Below are 23,954 nucleotides of genomic sequence, written 5' to 3' on the forward strand. Positions count from 1 at the left end.
GTCAGGGTTACACGGGGAGGTACACAACGCCCCCTCAGCAGAGCTACCCTCCCCAGCAGCAACACCAGCAGCACCAGGGCGGCTATTACCCGTATGTTTCTCCGCCTACGCCCCACGACAGCAACCCTACCGCCCATATCCTTCCCTCCCTCCATAGCTCTCTCTCTGTGCGCCTCGATCCCTTCGGACCTCATCTCGTGCGCAGCCGTGAGCCTTGCTGACCCAATCCTCCACCGCAGACCGCAACAGCCCACCTACAATGGCTACCAGCAGCCTCGACCTGGCCCTCCCCCCGGCGCCGGCCCCGGTCCTGGGTACGGCTACAACCAGCCGCCTCCTCAGCAGTATGGCGGTTACAACGGACCTGTCAGTGTTCCCCCAATTGCCGTCCTCCGTCCCACGCTGCGTGTCTTGGACTTGTCACACTGACCACCGAATCAGCCACCGCCTCAGCAACAGCAGCAACAGCCCTACAACGGCGGCTACGGCCCGCCGCAGCCCAATTACAACAGCAGACCCGCCATGCCCACAGTCAATTCGAACGCCTACGTCCACGGCAACCATAACGCTCCGGCGCCTCCTCCGACAACCCCTCAGCAGTTTGGCCACGGCGCTCCGAGCAACTACAACTTCCAGTACTCCAACTGCACCGGCAGGAGGAAAGCGCTCCTGATCGGCATCAACTACTTTGGCCAGCGCGGCCAGCTGCGAGGCTGCATCAACGATGTGAAGAACATGTCGGCCTATCTGGTGGAGAATTTCGGATACAAGCGGGAGGACATGGTTATCTTGACCGATGATCAGCAAAACCCCGTCAGCCAGCCGACAAAGCAGAACCTGCTGCGTGCCATGCACTGGCTGGTCAAGGATGCCAGGCCCAACGACTCTCTCTTCTTCCACTACTCGGGCCATGGCGGCCAGACCAAGGATCTCGACGGCGACGAGGACGATGGCTACGACGAGGTCGTGTACCCTGTCGACTTTCGCCAGGTCGGCCACATTGTCGATGATGAGATGCACAGGATCATGGTCAAGTCTCTGCCTCCCGGCGTCAGGCTGACTGCCATCTTCGACTCGTGCCACTCCGGTACCGCCCTCGACCTTCCCTACGTCTACAACACCCAGGGCATCCTCAAGGAGCCCAACCTGGCCAAGGAGGCTGGCCAGGGTCTCCTGGGTGTCATTTCGTCCTACACACAGGGCGACATGAGCGGCGTGGCCAACAACATCATGGGCTTCTTCAAGAAGGCCACCAATGGCGATGACGCGCACCAGCGCACCATGGCCACCAAGACGTCTCCGGCAGACGTCATTATGTTCTCCGGCAGCAAGGACGACCAAACCTCGTATGTATACCCCAGCATATATGTCTCTTATGTTTGACGACGAAAGACCCCGCGTGTTGGTCTTGATTTTTATAGAAGAGGAAGGAAAGCGATTTCACAGTCGGTGTTCACCGCATTGCTGGGAGTTTGGTGGACGGGAGTCCATTGAGGACACAGGAACTGGCAGCCACCGGCCAGCTTTCCGATTATGGCTTTTTTTTTCCTTCCTCCCCTTTTAGCAGTATATGAAAGATCCTTGTCTTTACGTCCTAGACGCAAAGTCGGCCCATGTTGCGGCCCGATTTTGCGTCTGGGGCGACGAGTCACGTTGGATCACTGGCGCGCCGCAAGTGCGGAGGGCCAACAAGCACCCTTGTTCCTGGAGCAAGCGTCGACGATGTGGATTCGGATGCTAACTACCGTGATAGTGCGGACGCCACCATTGCTCAGCAGGCCACCGGTGCCATGTCGTGGGCCTTTATCACGTCTCTCAAGAAGAACCCCCAGCAGAGCTACGTGCAGCTGCTCAACAGCATCCGTGACGAGCTCGAGGCCAAGTACTCGCAGAAGCCTCAGCTGTCCTGCAGCCACCCGCTGAGTAAGTCTTCTCGCCTAGATTGTGCCTTGTTCACTACTGACGACCACAGACACGAACCTTCTCTTCGTCATGTAATCATACCTCACGCGTTACGGCCCCGTCTTGTATATGAAAAAGTTTCAGCGCTCACTTCACTGGGCTCGAATCAGCGAATACCCCTGGATAGGGTGGCAGTTTCAAGAGCAGGAGGGAGGGGGAGGGTAAAGGTCTTGCATTTTTGGTCTAGGGAGGGAAGTGGGATGGATGTTTTTTGTTTTGGCAAGATTCAACGGAGACTGGCGATGTGTTTTTTGGACAAGGGAGAAAGCAGTGGCCCAGTTTGGTAGTTGCACGATTCTGTGGTAGTAGCGCATACTCTTAATGCAACCTTGTCAAACTGTCTTGGTCCGAACTTGATGCAGAGATGTCAATGGACTTGTACACGTCGCGAGTCACAATGACACTGCCGACAGCACCGAAGCGAAACGGTCAACAGGCGGAATCATTACATTCTTCATTCTGGCCGAGCCAGCCCTCTCATGCAGAACCCTAACCCCAAAACCCATCATGACCCTGACGCCGTCCATCCCTGCCCTTCCAGGGCTAGTGCACGTATTATACCCAAACAACGCCAACAGGCATAGCGCATAGCATATCGATCCCGCCGTCCCGCCATCCATACCCTCCTCGATAGCGAAATCGTCCCCGTCCCGACGACGACAACATGCCCACGCAGCGCTCAGACGGCGTGCGCCTCCTCGTCCCGAACGACCTTGAGCCCCCTCCTCTTCTTGACGCGGCGCATCTCCTCGACCCTGTCGGCAAGCTTCTTGCGCGTGGCCTCGTGCGCGGCCCACGCGCGCGCGCAGATCTTGGCCCGCGCCACGAACCGCGCCATCGTCGCCACGGACTTGAAGGTCGGGCGGGACCCCGGCGGGCGGGCGAGGCTCGGCGGCGGGGCGGCGAGCGCGCGGCGGCTGCCGAGGACTTCGGTGCGGATCTGCTCGAGTTCGCGCAGCTGGGCCTTGTTGCTGCGGGGGGACAAGACGCGTTAGCTACTTTTTGTTTCTCCTGCAACGGAGATGAGTGGACGTACCATGTGTGAGCGACCTCGAGCTCCAGCTGCAGGAACTTCTTGGCGTACGCCGCGTCGGCGCGCATGCTGACCTCGCGCTCCCAGCGCGCCTGCATCCACTCCATCTGGAGCGCCATGCCGCGGAGCTCCTTGCCGTGACGTTCCTCGGCGCCCTCGGCCGCGCGGATCACCGTGTCAATGGCCGACTCGTTGAGCGTGTCGTACACGGCGGGCCCCTGCGGCGCGGCGTCGGCGGCGGCCTTGAGCTCGCGAATGTCGCGCTGGAGCTTCTCGGCCGTGAGCCTGTAGGCGGCGCGCTCGCTGCGCGTGCGCTCGAGCTTGCGGCGGAGGGAGGCCTCGGCGGCCGACAGGGCGTCGATGGCGTCTTGCTGCTGGAGCACGTCGTGTTCGAGCGCGTCCGTTTCCGCCTCGGACCGCTGCAGGAGCTCCTGGAGGTTGCGGTGCTCGGACGACATGCTGTCGAGGTTGAGGCGGCTCGACGCCGCGGCTTTGCGCTCGCGTTCCGACTTGTCCAGCTTCTGGCTGAGACGGCGGAGGGCTTTCTCGTGGAGGACCGTCACTTCGTCGGCGTCGCGCTGCGCGTCTTCGAGCGCTTGCTCGAGCGACGCCTTCTGGTCTTCCAGGTCGTCGAGGCGGGACTGGAAATCGCGCTCGATCTGCCCCATCTTGCGCTCGGCATCGCGCGCCTTGGTCTTGAACTCTTGCACCGACTGCTGGGCGGATGAGAGTTGCGTGCGGAGGCTGTTGACCTCCGACGGACGAGCGGACGTGCCGGAAGAGTTTGGCGATGCGATGAGACGAGACATCTCGGCCTCGTGGGCCTGGCGCTCGAGGTCTGCAATCTGTCGCTTGAGGTTCTTGACAATGTCCTTGTGCGCTGATTCACGCTGCAAGAACTCGCGCTCCCTCTGTCGGGCGCTTGACAGGTCGCGACGGACAAGTGACAACTCGCTGTTGCCCTCCGTGACGTTACCGACGGGGACATTGGTCCTGGCGGCGAGTTGATCTTCGTAGTCTCGGATGCGTCGCTCAAGCTCGCGGATGGTCCTGCGCGTGGATGAAGACTCTGGCCCATCGGAAGACGACGCCTCCCTGAGCTTGGACTGCAGTTGGAGGATCTCCTGGTTGAGACGCTCCTCCTCCTCCGCAGACTTGTCAATCTCATCTTCCAGCGATCTCTCGAGCGACCTCCTCTGCTCCATGAGCACGTTGTTCTCCTCCTTCAAGCGGCGCACCTCGTTGTCGAGCTTCATCTTGGCAGTCCGCAGGTCGAGTCTCTCGCGGTCGACGCGTAGAGTCTCTTCGCCTGAGTGCTGCAGCCTCTTCATTTCACTTTCGACCTCGTCACGCTCAGCCCTCGCTTCAGCGAGCGAGTTCCTCAGCGAGCGCATTTCCAGATCCAGAGATGCAAGCCGGTCCTGCAGGTCCTTCTTCTCCTTGCCAAGCTTGACCACCTGGGCGGTTGAGTCGTCTAGCTGCGTCTGCAGTCGTTCGAGGGACGCACTGGCGCGCGTCTCGTTCTGCTGGTATGAGCTGGCGGTACCACGGGCCAGGTCAGCAGTGCGACGAAGGGACTCGAGCTGTTGCTTGAGGTCCTCACACTCGCGTCGAGCAGCTTCAAGCTCCTCGCGGGAGTGTTCAGACTCTTCATCTAGTGTCGTCTGCAGGACTTCGACCTCATCCTCTAGTGATTCGATCTTCTCTGACTGTGATTGGTAGTCAACCTGGGTTTGCCGCAGCTCGTCTCGCGTCGCAGAAAGTTCATTGCGCAACTCCGTGAGCATCGACTGCCGAGAGTCGAGATCCTGTCGCAGGTCGGAAATCTGGCGGTTGAGACTGGCTTGCTCGTTCTTGTGACGCTCAGCCTCACTTCGCAACGCCTCTTGAAGCTGTGCCTCTTTTCCGGATAGGTTGCCCTCCGCTTCGCGCAGCCGAGCAATAGTGCTTTCCAGGCTCGAAGCTTTCTCTTGTGCTCGATCGCGCTCCGACTGCAGCGTGCGGCGGTCCGTTTCCCACTTCTCGCTGTCGTTGTCGTACAAGTTGTCTCGTTCGCGGATCTCGGCTTGAAGATCCGAAATTTCGTCGTTGAGGCGGTCGATGTCTCCCTTGAACTGGTTACGAATGTGTGTCTCGATTCCCAGGGCATGATCACGTTCCTGAGAGAGGCTCTCTTCCAACTCATCGACGGATCTCTGCAACCGCGAAACATCACGCTGCAGAGAGGCAGACTCGCTGGTCAACGCGTCGTGGCGTGTTTGGAGCAGGCTCTTCTCGTCGATCCGTGCTTGAAGTTCTTTCCTTAGTTCTTCCACCTTCGCAACGAGAGAATGGTGCTCTTGTTCAGAGAGGTCCTTGCTTTGTCGTGTCTCCTGGACGGATGATTTGAGGCTGCGGTTTTCCGTCATTGCCTGAGAAAACTCCTTCTCCAGCGTTGCATATCTCTCATCGGCTTGCTCCAGCTCCTTCTGCAATCGGGTGAGTCGTTCTTCTTTTTGACGACTGAACCCCTTGGTGACGACTGATTTGTTGGCCATTTCTTCCTGCAGCTCTTGCAGATCGCTCTCTGCCCTCTTCTTGTCCGAAATGGCGTCGTCAGCCTTGTCTTGGATCTCGTCGACTTGAGCTTCCAACCGTCGGATGCTGGCCTCGAGGTCTTGAATGGTGTCTCTGGCGTCCTCCAACTCGTCGTTGGCCGACGAACCGGCCGCGGCCTTTTGTTCGAGCTCGAGAATTCTTCGCTGAGCCTGCTTGGACTCGTCCTCGGCCTTTTGCTCGAGTTCGGTGATTCTTCGCAGCGCTTGTCGGGATTGTGTTTCGGCCTCCTGTTCCATCTCGATCATCCTTCGTTGTGCGTGCTTGAACTGGGCCTCCGTCTCTTGCAGTTTGGTTTCGAGATTTTTGAGTTGCTCGTCGTGTTCTCCAGCAGCATTTGTTTCTGCCCTCTTGAGCCTGGCCTTGTAATCCTCAATCTCGTCTTCGCGTTCACCCAGGACTTCGTCCTTCTCGTTCAGCTTGGCTTGGAGATCATCAACCTGGTCTTCGTGTTCGCCAATGAGGCGATCCTTTTCGCGCAAGTCGGCTTCCAGGTCTCCGATTTCGTCTCGCAGCTTTTCGATCTCTGCCGAATCTCCCTTTTCTTGTTGCACTTGGCGCTGCAGATACTCTATATCTGACTCCTTCTCCTCCAGTGACTGTTGGAGACGGTCAATCTCGGCCAACTGCTTCTCGTCGGCATACTTCTTCTTGGCCTTCTCCTGCAGCTGGAGCATCTGCTGACGGTAGCTCTCGAGATCCTTTTCGGCCGTCGTCAGGTGCTTCTTGTACTTCTGCAGGTCGCGTTGCATCGTGACCTTGTCGACCTTGAGCTCCGTGTTCTCCTTGAGAGCCGCCTCGCTGAAGCCGGGCCCGGCTTTTCGCAGGGCTTCTTCGAGGAAGTGAATCTTGAGTTTCAGGCCAAAGTTCTCCTTCTCGATGCGGTCAATGACATTTTCTTGTTCGCGCAGCGACAGCTGGTTGCCGTCCTGCAAGGGGCCCTTGCCGTCTCCTCTCCTCGGCAGCGGCACGAGCGGGGTCGAGTTGGCACTACTCGTGTCGACCTGCGGCAGCGTGTTGTCGACGTAGGAGGCGTTGCGCGAGTACATGGACGCGTCGGCGTTGGGGATGGGCGTGAGGTCCTCTTCGATCCTGTCGAGGGCGGCGGGCGTCGCTGGCACGACGCCATTCTCCTTGCCAAAGGCGGCGCGTCGTGCGCTGTTCCGCGTGGCCGACTTGAGCATGGGCGTGAACTCGGCGCCCTGCAGCGGCAGGTTTCTTCGGTCGGCCAGGGGGCCGCGCCCGCGTGGTGTGCGGAGGCTCGGTCGTCCGTTGCGCAGCTGTTGAAAGATGTTCTTGTCCTTGGCCGGTGACTGGAAGGAGACTTCTTGCGACATGTCAAAGTCGGGCTGGCGGTCGAGATATGTCGCGTCGCCAGCGTTGGTTCCTGGCGTGTCGAGGACACCGCCATAACCGGGTCGTGCCATTGTTTGGTGGCTCGGGGGGCGGGTTGGTGTCGTGGTGGTGTTGTGGTGGTGATGTGGGTTAGAAAGTCGAATGTATGTTTATCTCGTCGTGCGTAGAGACATGGATGCAACGAAACATAAAGAATTGCAAACCAGCAAGAATAGCACGTGAAGCTCGGCAGTTGTGAGGCTGGCGATAGTATGTGTGCGGTTCAAGCTTTCACTACTTCGCGGTGCAAGGCTGAAAATAAAAAAACGAGCAGGTGTCAACGCGACTTGTGCTTGCCTGCTTTGCGAAATATGGACGTGATTCAACTTGCAATCGCGAGGGTGGCTCTTGCGCCCGTGATGCAATGGACGAGGCGCGTTTTCCCCAGTTTGTTGACATTCCATCCATATTGGGTTAGCTTCGTTTACTTTCTTGGGTGGCCATTGTGACTAAGCGTGTCGACCAATCAAGGCACCAATTCAAACTACCCCGCACACATGACCTGGTGCCGTTGAATCGTGCCTCTTTGAGCTCCAGGCCCCCAAGAACCCCCTCGACACGCCCACCCACCAAAATGCATCTCTACACCCAGCAAATGCCACCAGAATGGCCCAAAACTCATGCCACAAGGGTGGAGAACCCTGCATCTGTTAGCGTCACAGCCGCAGCATCTCCAAGCTGCAAGCTTCCACGTGAGAGCGACTCAGCCGCCCATCCATCCCAGGGTCATCCAACTACACACCAAGACGCGCACACTCGGCGGTCAAGACTGTCCCAGGCCGGTCTAGATCTGCGCTGCAACCAATATCGAGCTACCCTATCCGGGCACATAGCTACCAGGTGCCAGGTTTCTTCACGGCAACCCCCCCCCCCCCCCCCAAGGGAGCTCTCCAACCGAGGGGTCATCCATACCATGACGGGTTCAATTTTCAACTGAACTGATTCCATAGCCGGGACCGACCCCTCCTTTCCATTTGCCTCTCTCAGGAGATCCTTTAACTATACGGCAAATCATTTTGAGTCTTGACAGAGGTCATCCTATCTCGCTACCCTCTTCTGCTGGTCTTTTAACCTCTGAACAGTCTTTTTTCCCTTTACTCCTCCACACGCTGAGCAATTCGCCTCCCTCACGTCGCCACCATGCCCACATTGGAAGAGATCCCCGATGAGATCATCCACCACATTCTCTCCTTCGTTTCGCCCGAGAACAACCTGCTCCGCGTCCAGCTGCTCTCGAGAAGACTCAACATGATCGCCAACGAGCCGCTGCTATGGCGCCAGCACTGTCAGACGGCCTTCACGTACTGGGGGCCTGACCATGATTTTCAGGCCAAGCTCGACGGCAAGGTCTCCGACGTCGACTGGAAGGCGCTGTTCCTCGTGCGCAAGGCGACCAACGCCCGCATCTCCAACCTCTTTGACGGCATTCTCGCCACCAAGCTCGGCCGCGTGAGGAGGTTCGAGCAGATTTGCCTCCTCGGCTATGACGCAAAGGACTTTTTGCTAGAGCAATGCCACACCATTGACACGGCGGACGACGTGCTGGCCAGGCGGTAGGAACTGATAGGTATTCCCCGAGCCATCACTCCGTTCACTGAAACAAGCGCTCAGGTATCACAGCAAGGCCCTTCTCGCGAGCCTCCGCCGAGGACTCGCCCTCGACGTCTGGGACAGCCTGCGCCGCCATCCGGATATCGTGGCCAGCGGCCGAGACCCCCCGTGGCGAAGACCGCGCGCTCTGGAGTCGGCTCTCTCTGCTCTCGACATGTTTGTCATCCAGGATGATACGGGCGACATGGACCACGTAGGTCGTTGGTTGGTTGCGCCTGGCGCCGTGCATGAACTGACATGATGTCAAGGTATCTCGCATCCTCGATGACCTAGCCCTTGAGTTCCGGTCCTCTCAACATGGCTTTGAGCGACAAAGCACGCGAGACAAGTCACTGGCTCTGAACCGATGGCTTCGATCGCACAATCTGACGGGCATGAGCGATCCTCACAAGAACTATCGAAATCTGAGAAATTGTTTCATCGGCCAAGCCCTGCGACAGGAGGAGCACGAGTCGCTGCCTCTGATATCCGTGGCCATCTTCTGCTGCCTCGCGGAACGCCTGGGTCTGAACGCGCACTGCCTGGCCATTCCCGGCCATGTACATGCAGTAGTGTATGCCACGCGCGACACGAATCTCGACGGGGTCAAGACGGAGGAGACGGGGAAGGGAAATGTCGAGGCTGCAATTGACGAGATGTATCTGGATCCTTTCGCGTCAGACTATGAAGTATCCAAAGACACGCTGCGTACCCTCGTGCTCGGTGTCGGTTGGCAAAGGTCTCTGGAAAGCCTCCTGCACCCCGCGCCCGCCGCGACGCTCGTCGTGCGAATGGCCACCAACATCAAAGCCACGTACACCTACCACCGCGGCCAGGACCCGTTTCTGCGCGCCGGCAACATGCTGCACGGCCACCCTTCGGAGAACCTCGAGCTCGCCGTCTACGCCCAGGCCTGGGCGACGCTGCTGCTGACGCCCGGCGCGCCCGAGGAGTTTGGCGAGAGCAGCCGCGAGCTCGCCTTCTGGTTCAACGCACACCGCACAGAGGACGTGTGGCTCATTGAGAAGTACTACTCGCCCCTCAGCGAGCGCATACTCGGCACCTCGGCCAGCGAGTTCACGCGCCCCATGCGCAGGGAGGACGACGAGTCGCCCGTGCCGCGGCGGCGGGCGCCGGACATGACCTTTCGCATCGGCCAGGTGGTGCGCCACGCGCGCTACGACAGGCTCGGCTTGGTCTACGGGTGGATCCAGCACGCGGGCATCACCTTTTACAACTGCATGTAAGTTTGGCTCGCTTGTTTCGCGTCTCGGAATTCGTGGGCTGACCCCGCCGCCAGGATCGAGGACGGGCCGCCGGCTGTTGTGGCTAGGGCCGACAATCTGGAGCTCGTCACGGATCCGGATCTGGCTCCGGATCGGTTTGAGAAGGCGGGGCTGTACTTTAAGCGGTTCGACCGCTCGACGTGTGCTTTCGTGTCGAATATCACGGAGGAGTTTCCGGACGACTAGCGCTTGGATTTGGTAGAATGATGACAAGAGACGAAGAGATGAGGATGTCGTTCTGCTCTGTGCGTGCCTGGCGTCGACATTTCACACGTATCAAGCTGCCATGTTCAGCGATCAAATTGGGCGTATCAAGCTGCCATGTTCAGCAACCAAATTGGGCGTATCAAGTTGCCATGTTCGCAACCAAATTGGCCGTTTATCCTCGACTGTGTATTCTTCAGACTCGTATGATGGACGCTACTGTAACCTGGCCTGCCAACGATGATCGCAGGCTCTCCTCTCCCCGACAAACAGAGACTTCGACACGGTATCCGTCTGCCACTCTGGCAGGTTCAAACATTGAGCATCTCGCCGAGCGCTTCATGCGCAGCAATGGCCTCGAGCCACCTGTGGATGGCCGCCATGTGATCCCTCTTCCGGCCCTGGAGCCGCTCCTCGTCCACGCGCAGCCCGCCGCGTTCGTCCCTGCACTCGCCCATGGCGACCTTTTGCGCCGTCACGAGCTCGCCGTACAGCCTCAGCAGGTCCTCGGTCGCCACGGAGGATTCCTTCACCTTGAACGCGAACAGGGGATCCACCGGCGCCTTGTCCACGTGCTCCCTCGTCAGGCCGTACTGCCCGAGCTGCTTGTTCTCGTGCTCGTTCTCGTGCTCGTGCTCGTGCTCGTTCTCGTCAGCAGCAGCAGCAGCAGCAGCCAGAGGCGGCGGGTTCCCGTCCACCAGCTCCCGAAAGGCGCCGCAGCCCGCCGTCCGGCCGCGGACCTGCAGCATCTCCATCTGGCGCGCGCTCTGCGCGAGGCGCGCCTTGGCCGCCGCCAGCGGACTCTTGCACAGCGCCATCATGTTGAAGTGGACCGAGTCCTCGCCGAGCTGGCGCATGCGGTCCTGGATGAACGGCGTCGCGGCCGCGACCCAGTCGGCGTCGTCGTGCACGGGGCCCAGACGGACGGGCCCGTTCTTGAGGCCGTCGAGCTCCCAGACGGCGCCGTGGGCGGGGACGATGGCGATGAAGTGGAAGCCCGAGTCCGAGTCGATCTTGGTCTTCTTCTTGCGCTTGGGCGTTGCCGCGGCGGTGCTCTTTCTCTTCTTCGGCGTCGTGTTGGTGCCTGCGGCGGCGGCCCTGGCGCGCTTCTTGGCGTTCTTCTTAAAGGCCGCGGCGCTGTTGCTGAGACAGAGGTCGGCGTTGAGGTGGTCCATTTTGCGCGTGAGCGAGTTGTGGATGGTGCGGATGTGGGCGTTTTGGCTGAGGGCGTGGCCGCGCAGGGCGAAGCACATGTCCTTTGTCGAGTCGCGGAAGGCCTGCAGCTCGGGGCCTAGCTCGACGTCGCTGTTCATGACTATGTTCATCATGGCGACGGTCGCGCAGGCATTGTCGGTTGTCTGTTGTCTGTCAGGAGGGCTCGGGACACAAAGCCAGGAGGGAGGGGGAGCGTACCTGATTGGCAAACCAGATAGCGTCGTCTTGGCCCTGTTCATCGTCGACCTCGCAGTCTTGGGCGAAATACTGGTAGAGGAAAATGAGGCCGTAGACGGGCTGGGGCAGGAGCTGCAGAGAATCCTCGTCGAGGCTGAAGAGTTCCTGGATCTTGACATCTTGGACGCCGCAGTCGCGCAAAATGGCGTTGAAAAAGGCCTGCCAAGCTGTTAGTGACGCTGCACGATTTGAAGGGGCAAAAGAGGGGAATACCGGCTCAGACTCGAGCTCGCACCAGCCGGTCCACTGGCGGATATCCTCCATGGTGACGGGTGCCAGGGCCTCCTTGAGGGTATCCTCCGACAAACGGCTCTGCGTCACGACGGCCTCGGTGGCTTTGCGCTTGGGGTTGCGCTTCGGCCCCTTGGCGTCGTCCATGATGGCGAGCTCGTCGGTTGCGTCGCAGTCGGTATCGGGAAGGAGCGCTCGCTTCCGTTTGCCCTTTGCCTTGACGACAGACGTAACGGCGGGAGTCGGCTGGGGAGTCACAGTTATGAGCTCATCGGGCTCGTCGGCGACGGCGGCCGGGGACTTTGCTGTAATCGGACCTTCGGAGACGTCAATAGCCGAGTCATCATGGGGATCAGCCACATCAGTTCGACCCATGGTGTGCTGTGTAGGTTTGGAGTCGAGGGACATGAGAGTTGGCGTGTATAGGGGCAGATATTGCAGTCGCGATGGGATGGTGAGTTTCTTGGGGTGAAGATGTAGTGATGGAAGGTGGGTTGAGATGAGGTGTGTAAGGTAGGCAAGGATGAAGTGGTAGGTGCAAGTTCTTGCAAAAAAGGGTTTGGCAGGTTCAGGACTTCAGCAAGGAAGGATCCCATTACAATATGATGGATTGTTACCCATTGTGATGGATTGTTACCCATTGTGCCATTCGTCAACAGGATAGGTACGTGAATGTGAAAAGTTGTTTGCAGCAGGCAGAAATCAGGCCGATAGTGAGAGTGACGATAGTAGGATCAGGCAAACGTGGATTGTGGCAGGCAAGAGCGAACCTTCCACGTAGGGCCTGGCCATATTCTTCAGGCTACTTGAAAGAACTCTTGTACACACCTTCAGTTACAGATGATCACATCGCTCTGGAGCAACACTCAGACATGAGGCTGTCGACGCAGGAAGCGAGCTGTCGGGATCCTCAAACAGAGAGAGGTGGTCAAGTGGATGTGCTGGGTTGTAGCATTAAAGAATCATGGCAGCATCCTAGTAGATGGCTTTCTGAGAATAAGAGCAAGGTATGGCGAGTTGCCTTAAGCGCTGTGACGACGATAAGTAGGATAAATGTGATGGTAGATACCAAGAGCATGCCTTTCTCGGCATGCCTTTCTCATCACAGCATCACAGCATTACCGAGAAACCCGTCGTCGCATTCACCCTGTGCGACGAGCTGGTGTTGCAGCAGATCCACACCGCACACCAGGCGCTGGATCGGATTTACCACAAGGCTGTCGAGAGGAACCCTGTGTCAAAGCTCACCGTCGATTATCTAATTCAAAAGGCCAATCACCATCCGTCAACAAACCAAGCTGCCAGGAGCTGTGCCCCACGTACCAAAGAAAGTGTTGTTCTAGGACCCCGTCGCGTCCAGAGTCCAGAGTCCAGAGACGTGAAGACATTCATTCACGTAGAGCCATCATTTTCCCACTCGCCAGTCGGCCTTCTTGACCCTTCCAAAAGGCCACCACCCAAGCTCTCCCACCATTGGAGCGTCTCATCTATGGTCGGTCTTTGATACCCCTACACCACATCAGCAGGCTCCTCTGCCCGCTGCCCAACCTTTCGTCTTTCGTCTTCCGTCCTTTTTTTTGCCATCCTCCCAAACGGCATGCAGCAGCCATGAGCGACACACCCAGACAGCGGACTGGTGGTTTCCCACAAACCCCAGGAACCGCAGCCCCGAGGCGAAGAGTTCCTCTGAGCCCTTCCGAATCACCTCCACCAGCCGCCTCTCGCACCTCACGGCCCTCCCGACTCTCCTCCACCCTGCCACTGGCGCCAGCAACATCGCAGACATCGACGGCCAGCGAGCCTCTGATCCCTCTGACCTTCCTCGATGGCCCGCAACAGCGATTCTACGCCGCCGCCGTGTACGTCATCCTGTGGGCGTGGAAGCTCTACGACTATGTCGGCCTGATAGAGGACAACGACATGTCCGTGTGGCTCTTTTTCAAATGGGTCCTGATCGACTTTGTCTTCCTCATGGGCCTCCCCGAGATGCGCATCCCCTGGCTCGAGCTCTCCCAGACCACCGTCCTCGGCGTCTGGGCCTTCCACTCCATCACAAACTGGCTGCTCATGTTCAACATTGGCCTGCCCTGGCAGCCGTGGCTCGTGGGCTTCCTCAAGATCTTCTATGACCGCGAGATCTCCGTCTCCGAGCACAGCGTCAAGGTCTCCTCCATTCTGCACAACCACTCGCTCATCATGGGTCGGCAGATTATCAACATTCTGCCCGAGGGGTAAGCCCTTCTGCTTCTGCTTCTGCTTCTGCTTCTGCTTCTGCTTCTGCTTCTGCTTCTGCTTCTGCTTCTGCTTCTGCTTCTGCTTCTGCTTCTGCTTCTGCTTCTGCTTCTGCTTCTGCTTCTGCTTCTGCTTCTGCTTCTGCTTCTGCTTCTGCTTCTGCTTCTGCTTCTGCTTCTGCTTCTGCTTCTGCTTCTGCTTCTGCTTCTGCTTCTGCTTCTGCTTCTGCTTCTGCTTCTGCTTCTGCCTATGCTGACCTGCCCAAGCTCCGCCGTGCTCAACTACGACCAGATCCCCTTCTGCCTCGGCGAGGGCCGCGATACCGTGTCCGTGCCGTTGCAGTTCAACTCGACCATCCCCGCCGAAATCGAGCTCATCCGCATCGACTTGCAGACCGACGAAGAGGAGACGATCCGGATGACCAAGAAGGAGGTCAATAAAATCGCCAAGGGTATCAAGGATCTCATGGTCGACTCGAACCCCGTCTCCGTCGATATTCCGCTTAAGAAGCCCGGTATCTACCGCCTCGGCAAGGTGCTCGACAACTACAAGCTCGAGGTCAAGCGGGTCACCAAGGATACCTACATCGTCCCGTGCCCCAAGGTTGAGTTCCGCAAGACAGAGGCGTCCGATCGCTGCAAGCGAGACTTGTCCGACCTCTTCATCGACGTCACCGGCACCCCGCCGCTGAAGATCCACTACAGCAGGACCATCAATGGCAAGGACCACAGCTTCCACTTCCAGAGCCTTCAGCCAGACGACTTTGCCTCGCCTCTCCTCGGCTCACAATCATCGGCGCTCGTGCTTCCTCAGAGCGGCGACTCTGCCTGGGTCAAGCCCCAGGCTGTCGAGGTCCGACTGAACGAGACCCTTGACACATCCGGCCAGTGGCAGTACGCCGTGACCGAGGTTCACGACGGTTTCGGCAACGTGCAGAAGTACGGCGATGGGGGCCCTGACCTCGACTACCACCCTCGCCCGAAGCACCTCGTCCGGAACTTCGAGGTCAAGGAGCGCCCGAGCGCCCAACTCAGGGGATGCGATCTGAGGACGCCTCTGAAGGTTGCTAAGGGCAAGGCGTCGAGGCTGCCCGTCGCGTTTCACATCCCTTCCTCTGGAGGCAAAATTCCCGACGACACGTCGCACACGCTGGAGTGGAAGTTTTCGCCCATCGACAGCTTGACGAGCGGCGGAGAACACGGTGATCAGGTCAAAACAGGGTCGTACACGGCCAAGAACTCAAAGGACAAGCCATCTGTTTCCGAACCCGGCCTCTACACCTTGACCTCTATCTCCTCTGGCTCTTGTGAGGGCGAGGTTCAGGAGCCCTCATCGTGCCTCCTGCTCAACCCTCTCGAGCCAACTCTCTCCTTGCGCGCCGAGGAGATTCCCGACAAGTGCGCCGGCAACTCAGTCGGCCTCCGAGTCGATGTGGACTTTACCGGCACGCCGCCTTTTGTCGTCCGCTGGGACGTCGAGCACAATGGCCGCAGAAAGGCCGAATACGCCGAAGTGCAGGGTCATCGCCAGCAGCTGCTTCTTCGGCCCACAGAAGCTGGCCTTCACAGGTACATCTTCAAGTCCGTGGACGATGCCATCTACAAGGGCCATACGCTATCTGGCCCCGACATGGTGCTCGAACAAAACGTCAAGCCAGCGGCCGTGGCGCGCATCGAACACAACACGGGCGTCATCAACGCTTGCTTGGAAGAGCAGGTCGAGGTGAACGTTGGTCTCGTGGGCGACGCTCCGTTCACCTTGGAGTGGGAGCTCGTCCACGACGGCAAGCGCAAGACGGAGCGTGTTACCGGCATCGAGTCTAAGCATTACAAGATCAAGACACCGCCATTCACCAAGGGTGGAGACCATGTCCTCGCCCTCAGCAGCGTTCAGGACAAGGCCGGCTGCCGCAACCATCTGGAGAACGAGGTCAAGATTTCCGTCCGGAGACAGCGACCCCGAGCAGCTTTCGGCTTGGCCGAGAAGAAGCAAAAGGTCATGGCTGTCGAGGATGCCAAGGTGAACCTTCCTCTTCGCCTCCAGGGTGAAGCGCCTTGGACGGTTTCGTACCGCAACCTCCACGGCAACGGCGAGGTACTTCAAAAGGTGGCGACCAAGCCGAACGACCAGATCGTCGTCAAATCCAAGGGTACTTATGAGATTGTCGACGTGACTGATAAGCAGTGCCCCGGCACGGTCGATCCCCAGGCTTCACGCTTCGAGGTTGACTGGTATGCTCGGCCTGAGATCAGCCTCGTCCAGTCAGACACAATCTCTCCTGCGACATCTGGCTTCACCAAGCTTGACGTGTGCGAGGGCGACATTGACGGCCTCGATCTGAACCTTGCGGGTGCGTCTCACTGCGGCCCTAACTCTTGCTTCTTTCATGCTAACCATCGCAGGCGCTTCGCCTTACCACGTCCAGTACTCGGTCCGCCACAAGCCCCTCCGCGGCGCCGATTCCAGGAGCACAAAGGACTTCGACGCTGCTCAGAACCGGGCGACCATCGCCATGGACACGTCCAAGGCTGGCGAGTACACGTACACGTTTTCGGCGCTGGCCGACGTTCTCTACGATAGCGACAAGAACTTCACGCCTCTCGTGGTGCGACAGCGCGTCAACGCCAAGCCCTCTGCATCCTTTGTGAAGCCTGGACAGTCGTTCAAGTACTGCCAGTCGGAGCAGGACAACGAGGACAAGATTCCCATTACGCTCACCGGCATTGCGCCCTTTTACCTCGAGCTTGAGATTAAGCACCACGGCGGAACGGTGCCCGAGGTTTACCGGATCCCCAGCATCAGCACCAGCTCGTACTCGATCCAGATGCCGCGACAGCATCTCCACCTCGGCGTGCAGCACGTGCGGATCCGCGAAGTGCGCGACGCGCGCGGCTGCCTGCAGCGGTACGACCTCAACGCGCCTTCGGTGCAGGTCCACCTGTACGATGCGCCGGCCATCTATCCCCTCGAGACGCGGGAAGACTTCTGCGTGGGCGAGCGCATCGCGTACACGCTGTCCGGCACGCCGCCGTTCGAGATCTGGTACGACTTCCAAGGCCAGCAGCGCAAGGCCAAGTCGCAGACGACCAGCTTCCGGCGCGTGGCCGAGACGCCGGGCGACTTCACCATCACGTCCGTCTCGGACAAGGCGTCGGAGTGCCGGGCGTCGGTCGACATGACCAAGACGATCCACCCGCTGCCCGCCGTGCGGATCAGCAAGGGCAAGCAGACGCGCGTCGACATTCACCAGGGCAACGAGGTCGAGATTCACTTTGACTTTTGGGGCACGCCGCCGTTTGAGTTTACGTACACGCGCAGCTCCAACCCGAAGCGCGGCCAGAAGGTCGAGGTGCTCGAGACGAAGCGCGGCGTCTCGTACGAGACGAGCACCGTGATCCGCGCGAGCGAGGAGGGCACGTACGAGGTTGTCGCCATCAAGGACAAGTTCTGCTCCTTCTCGACGCAGCAGGTCCAGGACGGCAAGGACCAGAAGCTGCTGAAGTACTAGGCGCGGCGAGCGCAGGCCGGCACAAGATGGGAGATGAGTGGGACATGAGCTGGGATGGGCAATGACGGAAGGTCCAGCGGGGCGGGCTGCTTCTGGCGAGGTGCAGTGCGGCACCGCGGGACATCTATACCACGGCATGGCGTTTGATTATGTAGGGATATTCAGGTTCGATTGTGCATTGTCCGCGTGAGTTGGCTGTGGTGAGCTGTGGTGAGCTGTGGTGAGCAAGTTCAATCTGTCTTGCATAGGAACGACCTGCAGCCTAGGATTATAAAAGCCGACGTTCGATGTGATCGAATGCCCAGCGCTCAGGCGAGCGGCCCTGGCTGTCCGGACATCCAACATGGCCGAAGCCCACGGTACGACCTACATCATCCCTTTCGTGCCGAAATGAAACCTCAGCACATCAACTGACCACCGCAGCCTGAAGAGCTCTAATGGATCTGGACAGGTAGTCATCCGTCCATACCTAGGTAGTTGTACTTATAGCGGGCAGGTCTGTCGAAAAACCAAGTAACGCACAGGCATGCAGACGTACTGTTCGTCTTACCCTTGAATCCAACTGGCGATATCTATTTTCTGCCGCTTGGCTGTCGATCATATGAAGGACTGAGGTTTCATTTCGGCGTTGAAGGGATGGGCGGGTGAGGCGCCTGTGAACTCTCGGTAGGAACGCGAGGACTATAACGGGAGTTTACCAGCCAGTGTTGAGCAAACCGCAAAGTCCGAGCAGCATGCAAGAATGAGAAGGCAAGACAGTGAAAGACTGCGGATCCGGAGCAGCTGAGCAGGCCGTTATGAAATGGTACAAGCTGGCTGGCTCGTGGCTAATCGACAGGTCCGGACCGAGGCTGGTTGCTCGGCTGCTTCGTGCTACGGACAAGTGCCTGAGCCTAACAGAGTGTGATTCAACCGCCTGGTTACAGGAACCTCGCGATGGGAAGGCTTAGGCGCTGACCAGATTCTGCTGTAGCTGTTGATGTAAACTTCGGACCGTAGAGCCGTGTATGTGTGTAGCTTGCGGACTTGGATGAACGCTCATGAGCTGAGGGCTGTAGGCTGCTATCTCAGAGACTTGGGTTTCTTACCGTGAGTCGCGCAGGGCTGACGTTACCGATGTGAGGTGACATTGAGACAGAGACGGACGGAGACAGACGGCGAGCCCCGTCTGCATCGACGCCCTGATAAATACATGAGTGGAAAGCAAGCAATGTCGTGCACAGCTCGCGGCTGTTATTGCCCTTCCTTGGGTCATCTCGAGATGGTCTCACTGGCTCGCAGCCACGGCCAAAGCCTTCCCATGAGCACCAACTGGGCAGACAGAGGCATGGTACCAACTCAGACGAGAAACGCTATTAGTTAGCAAAGACAAGGTGCTCTCAGCACTGCTGAAGCCAGGATCCAAGACATGCCCAGGCCCGTATACATGCTAGCCGTCAGGCGACCCTGCGGAGCCGCCAGGAGCCGCTCAGCAGGTCGGCCAGGGGCTAAGCGCTACGAGAAACGGATATATATATATGCTGCGGAGGGCCAGAATTCATACGTATTCCGACCCCTACCTATCTTCTATTGCCTGCGGACCACGTGTGGAAGACCTCTTCACTCTGCTCTAAACAACTCTGACACTAATCAACACACTAGACCTAGAGGCGCTGCCGCCGGAACCGAAGCAACTAAATCACCTTCAAACAGAATCCTGCCTGAAGGACACGAAATGAACCCCGTAACTAGCGGACACCTGGAATACAACCAGACGCTTCATTAGACTTGCACACGACCGCGAGCTTCCCCATAGCACCAGGCACGGGCGGAAAAGGGTGCTGACGTATAATTGGTAACAACGATCACATAGCTAAGGAGAAGCGCTCCTAAATACGGCCAGTGTAGAACTCAAGCCCAAGCCCAGAGCAAGAGCACAACACTAACACATGCAACGCGAGCCTAGGCCTGGGAACATACTTACAAGCACACAAGCCTAGAGGTGCTGGCGCCACGGGAACGAATCAACTGAATCACTTCAAGTAGAGGAATCTGCCCCCGGATGACTTGACATGAATCCTGTAAAGCGAGTAACTTGAGTATGGCCATCTTGACGGCCGAAGGAGCGCGGCGGCGTGGGCGCCTTCTGCTTATAAAGGATTTATAGCGGCGTTACATCTCATCATTGTCATGAGTATCTTGACGGTCAAGGATGGCGCAGCGGCGTGGGAGCCTCATGCCTGTATAGGATTTATAGTGGCGTGATATATCACCATCCTCATCTCGTTAATGTACCGTCTCTTGCAGACTGCTCAGGCAAGGGTGACAGAAGCCGCACTTCAAGTTCGCCAAACGCAGGTATCATCCATAGACCCTAGCTTTAGACCCTCTTGATGCCTCTCATCTCCATGAAATGCTCTCAAGCTCTGCTTACTAGAAATCAGCGACACGTTTAAGATCAGATGACTCTTATCAATTTTGAGCACATGTAAAGGATCGTGAACGGACGAGTGAGCTTCCTTATGAGTGGCCTTGTCGCCCCTCGTCAGAAGCCGTCTAGGAAAACCGCCAGCTCGACGCCAGGCATCTTTCCACAGAACAACCTCACCTCAGACGGCATTGTAGTCGACGAACGAGCTGAATTCAACAAATGGTATTATCAAGGATATCAACTCAGACCTTATGGTCTGTAGATAGCGCAAGCTGCGCCCGACATACGCATCCACCCGACATGCGTATCCAAGCTACTCCGCAACCTCGATCCTCTTAATCATGGCCCCCCCAATCCTCGCAATCTCCAACAAGACAGCCCCCTTGTTCACCTCGACCTCGTCCCTGTCCCCGTCCCCGTCCCCGACGGCCGAAAAGTTAAAAGGCAGGCCGACCCGGAACGCCTGCCTCCGGAGCTTGGGCTGCCAGATGGCCCCGACGACGGCGTCCCCGCGCCCGCCGCGGAAGAAGATGAGGCTGTCCTCGTACGCGGCCTCGAGCTCGCCGAGCAGCACGTCCACGGGATGCCGTGCCAGCGGGAGCGGCACCTTGCCCGTCCGGGCGTCGAGGTTCTTGAACGCCGAGTGCCGCGCACCCGCGTCGGCGGCGGCGTCGCGGAGCACGCGCTTCATCTCCTTGGACGAGAGGTGGAGGAGCAAGTCGTAGTCTGCGAGCGACGGCTCGAAGAGGGCGTCAATCTCGAGCGCCACGTCCTGCTCGCGGACGAGGCGGACGGCCGACTTGGCAAGGCGCGTCATGCGCGTCGCCGAGAGCTTCGTCGGCGCCGTGCGTGTGTACGACTGGCCCGTTGGGTCGTTGGACGTGGCGACGAAGAGGACGGCGTGGTTCATGTTGGGGTCGCGCGCGCGCCAGGCGGCGAGCGTCGTTTGCGACAGCGCCGCGTCCTCTGGAGACATGTCGTCGGAAAAGTCGACGACCAGTGGCTGCGTGCGCCAGTCCCAGCGGGAGAGGAAGAGGAGGGTGCGCAGGAAACCGGACTGCGCGCTCGAGGGGATCTTCCACGGGTGCGGGCGCAGGAAGACGTGGAGCACAAGGAGCTCGATGAGCTCCTCGGAAATGTGGCCCGTCAGCTTGTGACTGTTGAACCAGTGCTTGGTCATGCGGATTGCGGGCGAGAGAGCGGGGAGGCGCGTGCAGAAGCTGGCGATGGACTGCGTGTGGAGCGGCAGGTCATTGTTCTGCCAGCGAATCTTGTGCAGCGTCTCCTCGGCGGCGAGCCGAACGTAGGGGTCGAGCGTCTTGTTCTTTGCCTGGCGCTCGAGAAGGGTCTCCTCGGGATCCGAGTGGACGCGCAGGCGGAACGCCGCGCCGTTCTCGTAGACGACGTCGAGGAAAGCCAGGTTGTCCGAGTCGCGGACGGCATTGTCACGGCCGAGGCACGTTGTGATGTTGTCCTTGGCGGCCTTTAACCTCCTGTCAATGTCGAGCAGGAATTCAATCTTGGCCTCCTGGATCGCCACGACATTCTCAGGCCACTTGCTCGACGCTTCGAACGTGAGCGTCACGTCCATAGGAACGGCGGTGCCTTTGTGGAAGCCGATGACGGGCGGCCGAATCGAGGCGTAGCGGAGTTCGGGAACAACAGGCGCCAACCGCCTGATGGAGAGGGGCAGGTCCTCGAGACTGCGAAGGTCGTGCTCCATCGTCTGGAAGGCGCGCCTCGCCGTGTCGAAAGCCTCCTTGTCGACGGGCGTGAACTCGAGGCCTTCCGGCGTCTTGCCGCCGTAGAAGTGAATGTTGCTCTCCTCGACGCTCGCGTGCAGCTTCAGCGCGTAGCGGGTAATCTCCTCGCAGATGCCCGCCGCAGACGTCTGCTTCCAGGGGACACACTCGAGGATGCTGCCGTCCTTGAATCTTCGCAGCTCCGACTTGTCACCCCAGAACTGACGGAACCTGGCGGCTTCCTTCTGCGACTCGGCCGACGGACCATACTCCATGGGCTTGGCCATGTTGGCGAGGTCAAAGACGACTCCGATGAGCACGCTCGGCGTACTGGCCTCGGGCTGCGTGTCGAGCTCCCATGCCGACTGTTCCGGCAGCTTGATGTGGATGAGAGCGGCGCGGTCGTTCAGTGCCTTCTTCAACGTCTTGTGCACTCTTGAGCTGAAGTTCCAGAAAGGTCCTTGGCGGTCCGCTGCGGCGCTGTTGCGCTCGAGATCAATGTCTTCAATCTCAATGTTGATGTCATACATTTGATGCGGGAGGTCGACCTTTGTGATGAAGGCCGCCTCGAACTGGTCAGCGACATGGGCGTTGAGAAGCTCCAGCGTGATGCCGGCGTGGTACTTCAGTAGGTTCGCGGACCAGGGGCTCATCTTGAACAGGATGTTGAGCTCACGGTCGGCGTCAAACATGACGGGGCCTGCCTCGCGAATCGCCTCTTCGCCACGAGCATGCGCGCCAAAGACGAAGGGCTTGGCGACGAAGTCTGTGGACCCGAGAAACTGAACCGTGGCCTTGAACAGCTCCGTGCTGCTGAGGGAAGACGACAGGGCCGCCTGGCCGTTCCTGCCACCCTTCTGCAGCAGCAGCGCCATGGTGATGGCCCACTCAAAGTGACCGAAGCCTCCGCCCGACATGTTGCCGCCGAGCCCGCGCTGCTCGAGCCAGACCTTGCCGAGGATGCAGGCATCGGCAAAGGCTTTGCATTGGGTCCTCGCGCGGGTCAAGACGCGCAGGTATGTGACGAATGTCTCCTCGGCCTTGAGGGTTGAGTTGTAGAACGGGGTCGGGGCGTCTGCGCCGTCGGCCTTGTTGTTGTTTGCGGTGGAGATGAGCTTGGACTTGGAAAAGAGGCCGTCGGGGGCGCAGGGGATGATGCGGATGGCGTATGCAGCGTCGCTGTCGTCGTCGTCGTCGTCTTCGTCGTCGTCGTCGTCGTCGTCTTCGTCGTCGTCGTCTTCGTCTTCGTTGTCGTCATCTTCGCTGTCATCCTCCTCTTCCGAGTCGTCTTCTTCCGATTTTCCCGCCTTTCCCGCCTTTCCCGCCTTTCCCGCACCCTTCTTCTCCTCCGCGACCTTGGGAAGGACGGTCAAAACAGGCAGAAGGCTGTTCTCGTGGAGGTTCTCAAACAGCAGGTCGACAGACGAGCCCAGGGCCTCGCGAACGCCAGCGGCAATGGTGGCGATGTAGTAGGCGCGACGGTAAAAGTAGCGCATGGCCTGGAAGTCCTTGTCCTGGAAGAGCGAGGCGGGCATCTGCACAATCATGTCGACGCACTTGTCCTCCTGGCCCTGGACCATGGTGCGCGAGACGTAGCTGCCGACGACGTTGCAGGCGGCGGGCTTGGCGTAGGCGAGCTTGTAGGGGGCGTCGGCGGCGGGCTTGGGGTCGGGAAAGGGGATCTGGACGTGGTGTTTCTTCTGGAACTTGCGCGTGGCATCGGAGATCTGGAGCGGCAAGAGAGGACAGAGGGTCAGCGTAGTTCATGGTCGAGACGAGTGTTAAATGATGTAGAGCCAAGAGGGGGATTCGTACGGGAGCGGCCTCCTGCGGGGCAATGGCGTCAATAACGTCCTTGATCTGCTTCAACAGGGCGTCGGCGCCGTCAAAGGTCTCTGCATAGTCGACCTTGACCTCCTTCAGAAGCTCTTCGGTCTGCAGGACGAAAGGACTGGCCGTGGCTGTGGCCATGGCGACGGATCGTTTGGACTTGAGGGCGTCGCCATGGTGAGAGACCTTGCGTCTTTTGGCGCCAGACTCCATGATGGCGTGGGTTGTCGGTTGGCAGGCCGGATGAAGGTGCCTTGGGTGTGGTCGTGGGTGTGGTCGTGTTCGTGGTCGTGGTCGTGCAATGGTGTTGGGAAGACGGGATGCCCTCACAGAAAGCATGAGCTCCTCCTCACCATCGACGGCCTCTGGGTCGCACCTGCACGTCGACTTGAACTTTTTTCTGCAGCGGCGTGGGGCTCTGATAAGATAAGGCGGAAGAATCCAGCCACATATTCATGCTGCCAGTCATAGCTGACATAAGACT

General features: G+C 58.9%; 6 protein-coding genes across 6 annotated transcripts; 3 read left to right on the forward strand and 3 right to left on the reverse strand.

The window, feature by feature from the left end:
- Positions 1 to 93: 93 nt before the first annotated feature.
- VDAG_09467 (metacaspase-1) lies at positions 94 to 2,302 on the forward strand (the record flags this gene model as incomplete). The annotated part of the gene is made up of 5 exons (XM_009658428.1): positions 94 to 167; positions 240 to 366; positions 442 to 1,346; positions 1,754 to 1,923; positions 1,973 to 2,302. The coding sequence occupies 5 exons, from the start codon at positions 94 to 96 to the stop codon at positions 1,996 to 1,998; spliced, it is 1,302 nt and encodes a 433-aa protein (XP_009656723.1). The 3' UTR covers positions 1,999 to 2,302.
- A 339-nt stretch (positions 2,303 to 2,641) lies between these two features.
- VDAG_09468 (tropomyosin-2) lies at positions 2,642 to 7,017 on the reverse strand (the record flags this gene model as incomplete). Its single annotated transcript, XM_009658429.1, has 2 exons — positions 2,642 to 2,933; positions 2,999 to 7,017. The coding sequence occupies 2 exons, from the start codon at positions 7,015 to 7,017 to the stop codon at positions 2,642 to 2,644; spliced, it is 4,311 nt and encodes a 1,436-aa protein (XP_009656724.1).
- A 1,108-nt stretch (positions 7,018 to 8,125) lies between these two features.
- VDAG_09469 (F-box domain-containing protein) lies at positions 8,126 to 10,047 on the forward strand (the record flags this gene model as incomplete). The annotated part of the gene is made up of 4 exons (XM_009658430.1): positions 8,126 to 8,538; positions 8,597 to 8,789; positions 8,845 to 9,818; positions 9,876 to 10,047. 4 exons carry the CDS (start codon positions 8,126 to 8,128, stop codon positions 10,045 to 10,047), a joined length of 1,752 nt encoding a protein of 583 aa, XP_009656725.1.
- A 329-nt stretch (positions 10,048 to 10,376) lies between these two features.
- Positions 10,377 to 12,123, reverse strand: VDAG_09470 (ubiquitin carboxyl-terminal hydrolase; the record flags this gene model as incomplete). The annotated part of the gene is made up of 2 exons (XM_009658431.1): positions 10,377 to 11,423; positions 11,731 to 12,123. 2 exons carry the CDS (start codon positions 12,121 to 12,123, stop codon positions 10,377 to 10,379), a joined length of 1,440 nt encoding a protein of 479 aa, XP_009656726.1.
- A 1,233-nt stretch (positions 12,124 to 13,356) lies between these two features.
- Positions 13,357 to 17,488, forward strand: VDAG_09471 (nucleoporin Pom152; the record flags this gene model as incomplete). Its single annotated transcript, XM_009658432.1, has 3 exons — positions 13,357 to 13,979; positions 14,247 to 16,330; positions 16,383 to 17,488. The coding sequence occupies 3 exons, from the start codon at positions 13,357 to 13,359 to the stop codon at positions 17,486 to 17,488; spliced, it is 3,813 nt and encodes a 1,270-aa protein (XP_009656727.1).
- A 2,723-nt stretch (positions 17,489 to 20,211) lies between these two features.
- Positions 20,212 to 23,683, reverse strand: VDAG_09472 (pre-rRNA processing protein Utp22; the record flags this gene model as incomplete). Its single annotated transcript, XM_009658433.1, has 2 exons — positions 20,212 to 23,367; positions 23,456 to 23,683. 2 exons carry the CDS (start codon positions 23,681 to 23,683, stop codon positions 20,212 to 20,214), a joined length of 3,384 nt encoding a protein of 1,127 aa, XP_009656728.1.
- Positions 23,684 to 23,954: the final 271 nt, after the last annotated feature.

This window comes from Verticillium dahliae, genomic scaffold (assembly GCF_000150675.1).
Source record: "Verticillium dahliae VdLs.17 supercont1.26 genomic scaffold, whole genome shotgun sequence".
Taxonomy (NCBI): domain Eukaryota; kingdom Fungi; phylum Ascomycota; class Sordariomycetes; order Glomerellales; family Plectosphaerellaceae; genus Verticillium; species Verticillium dahliae.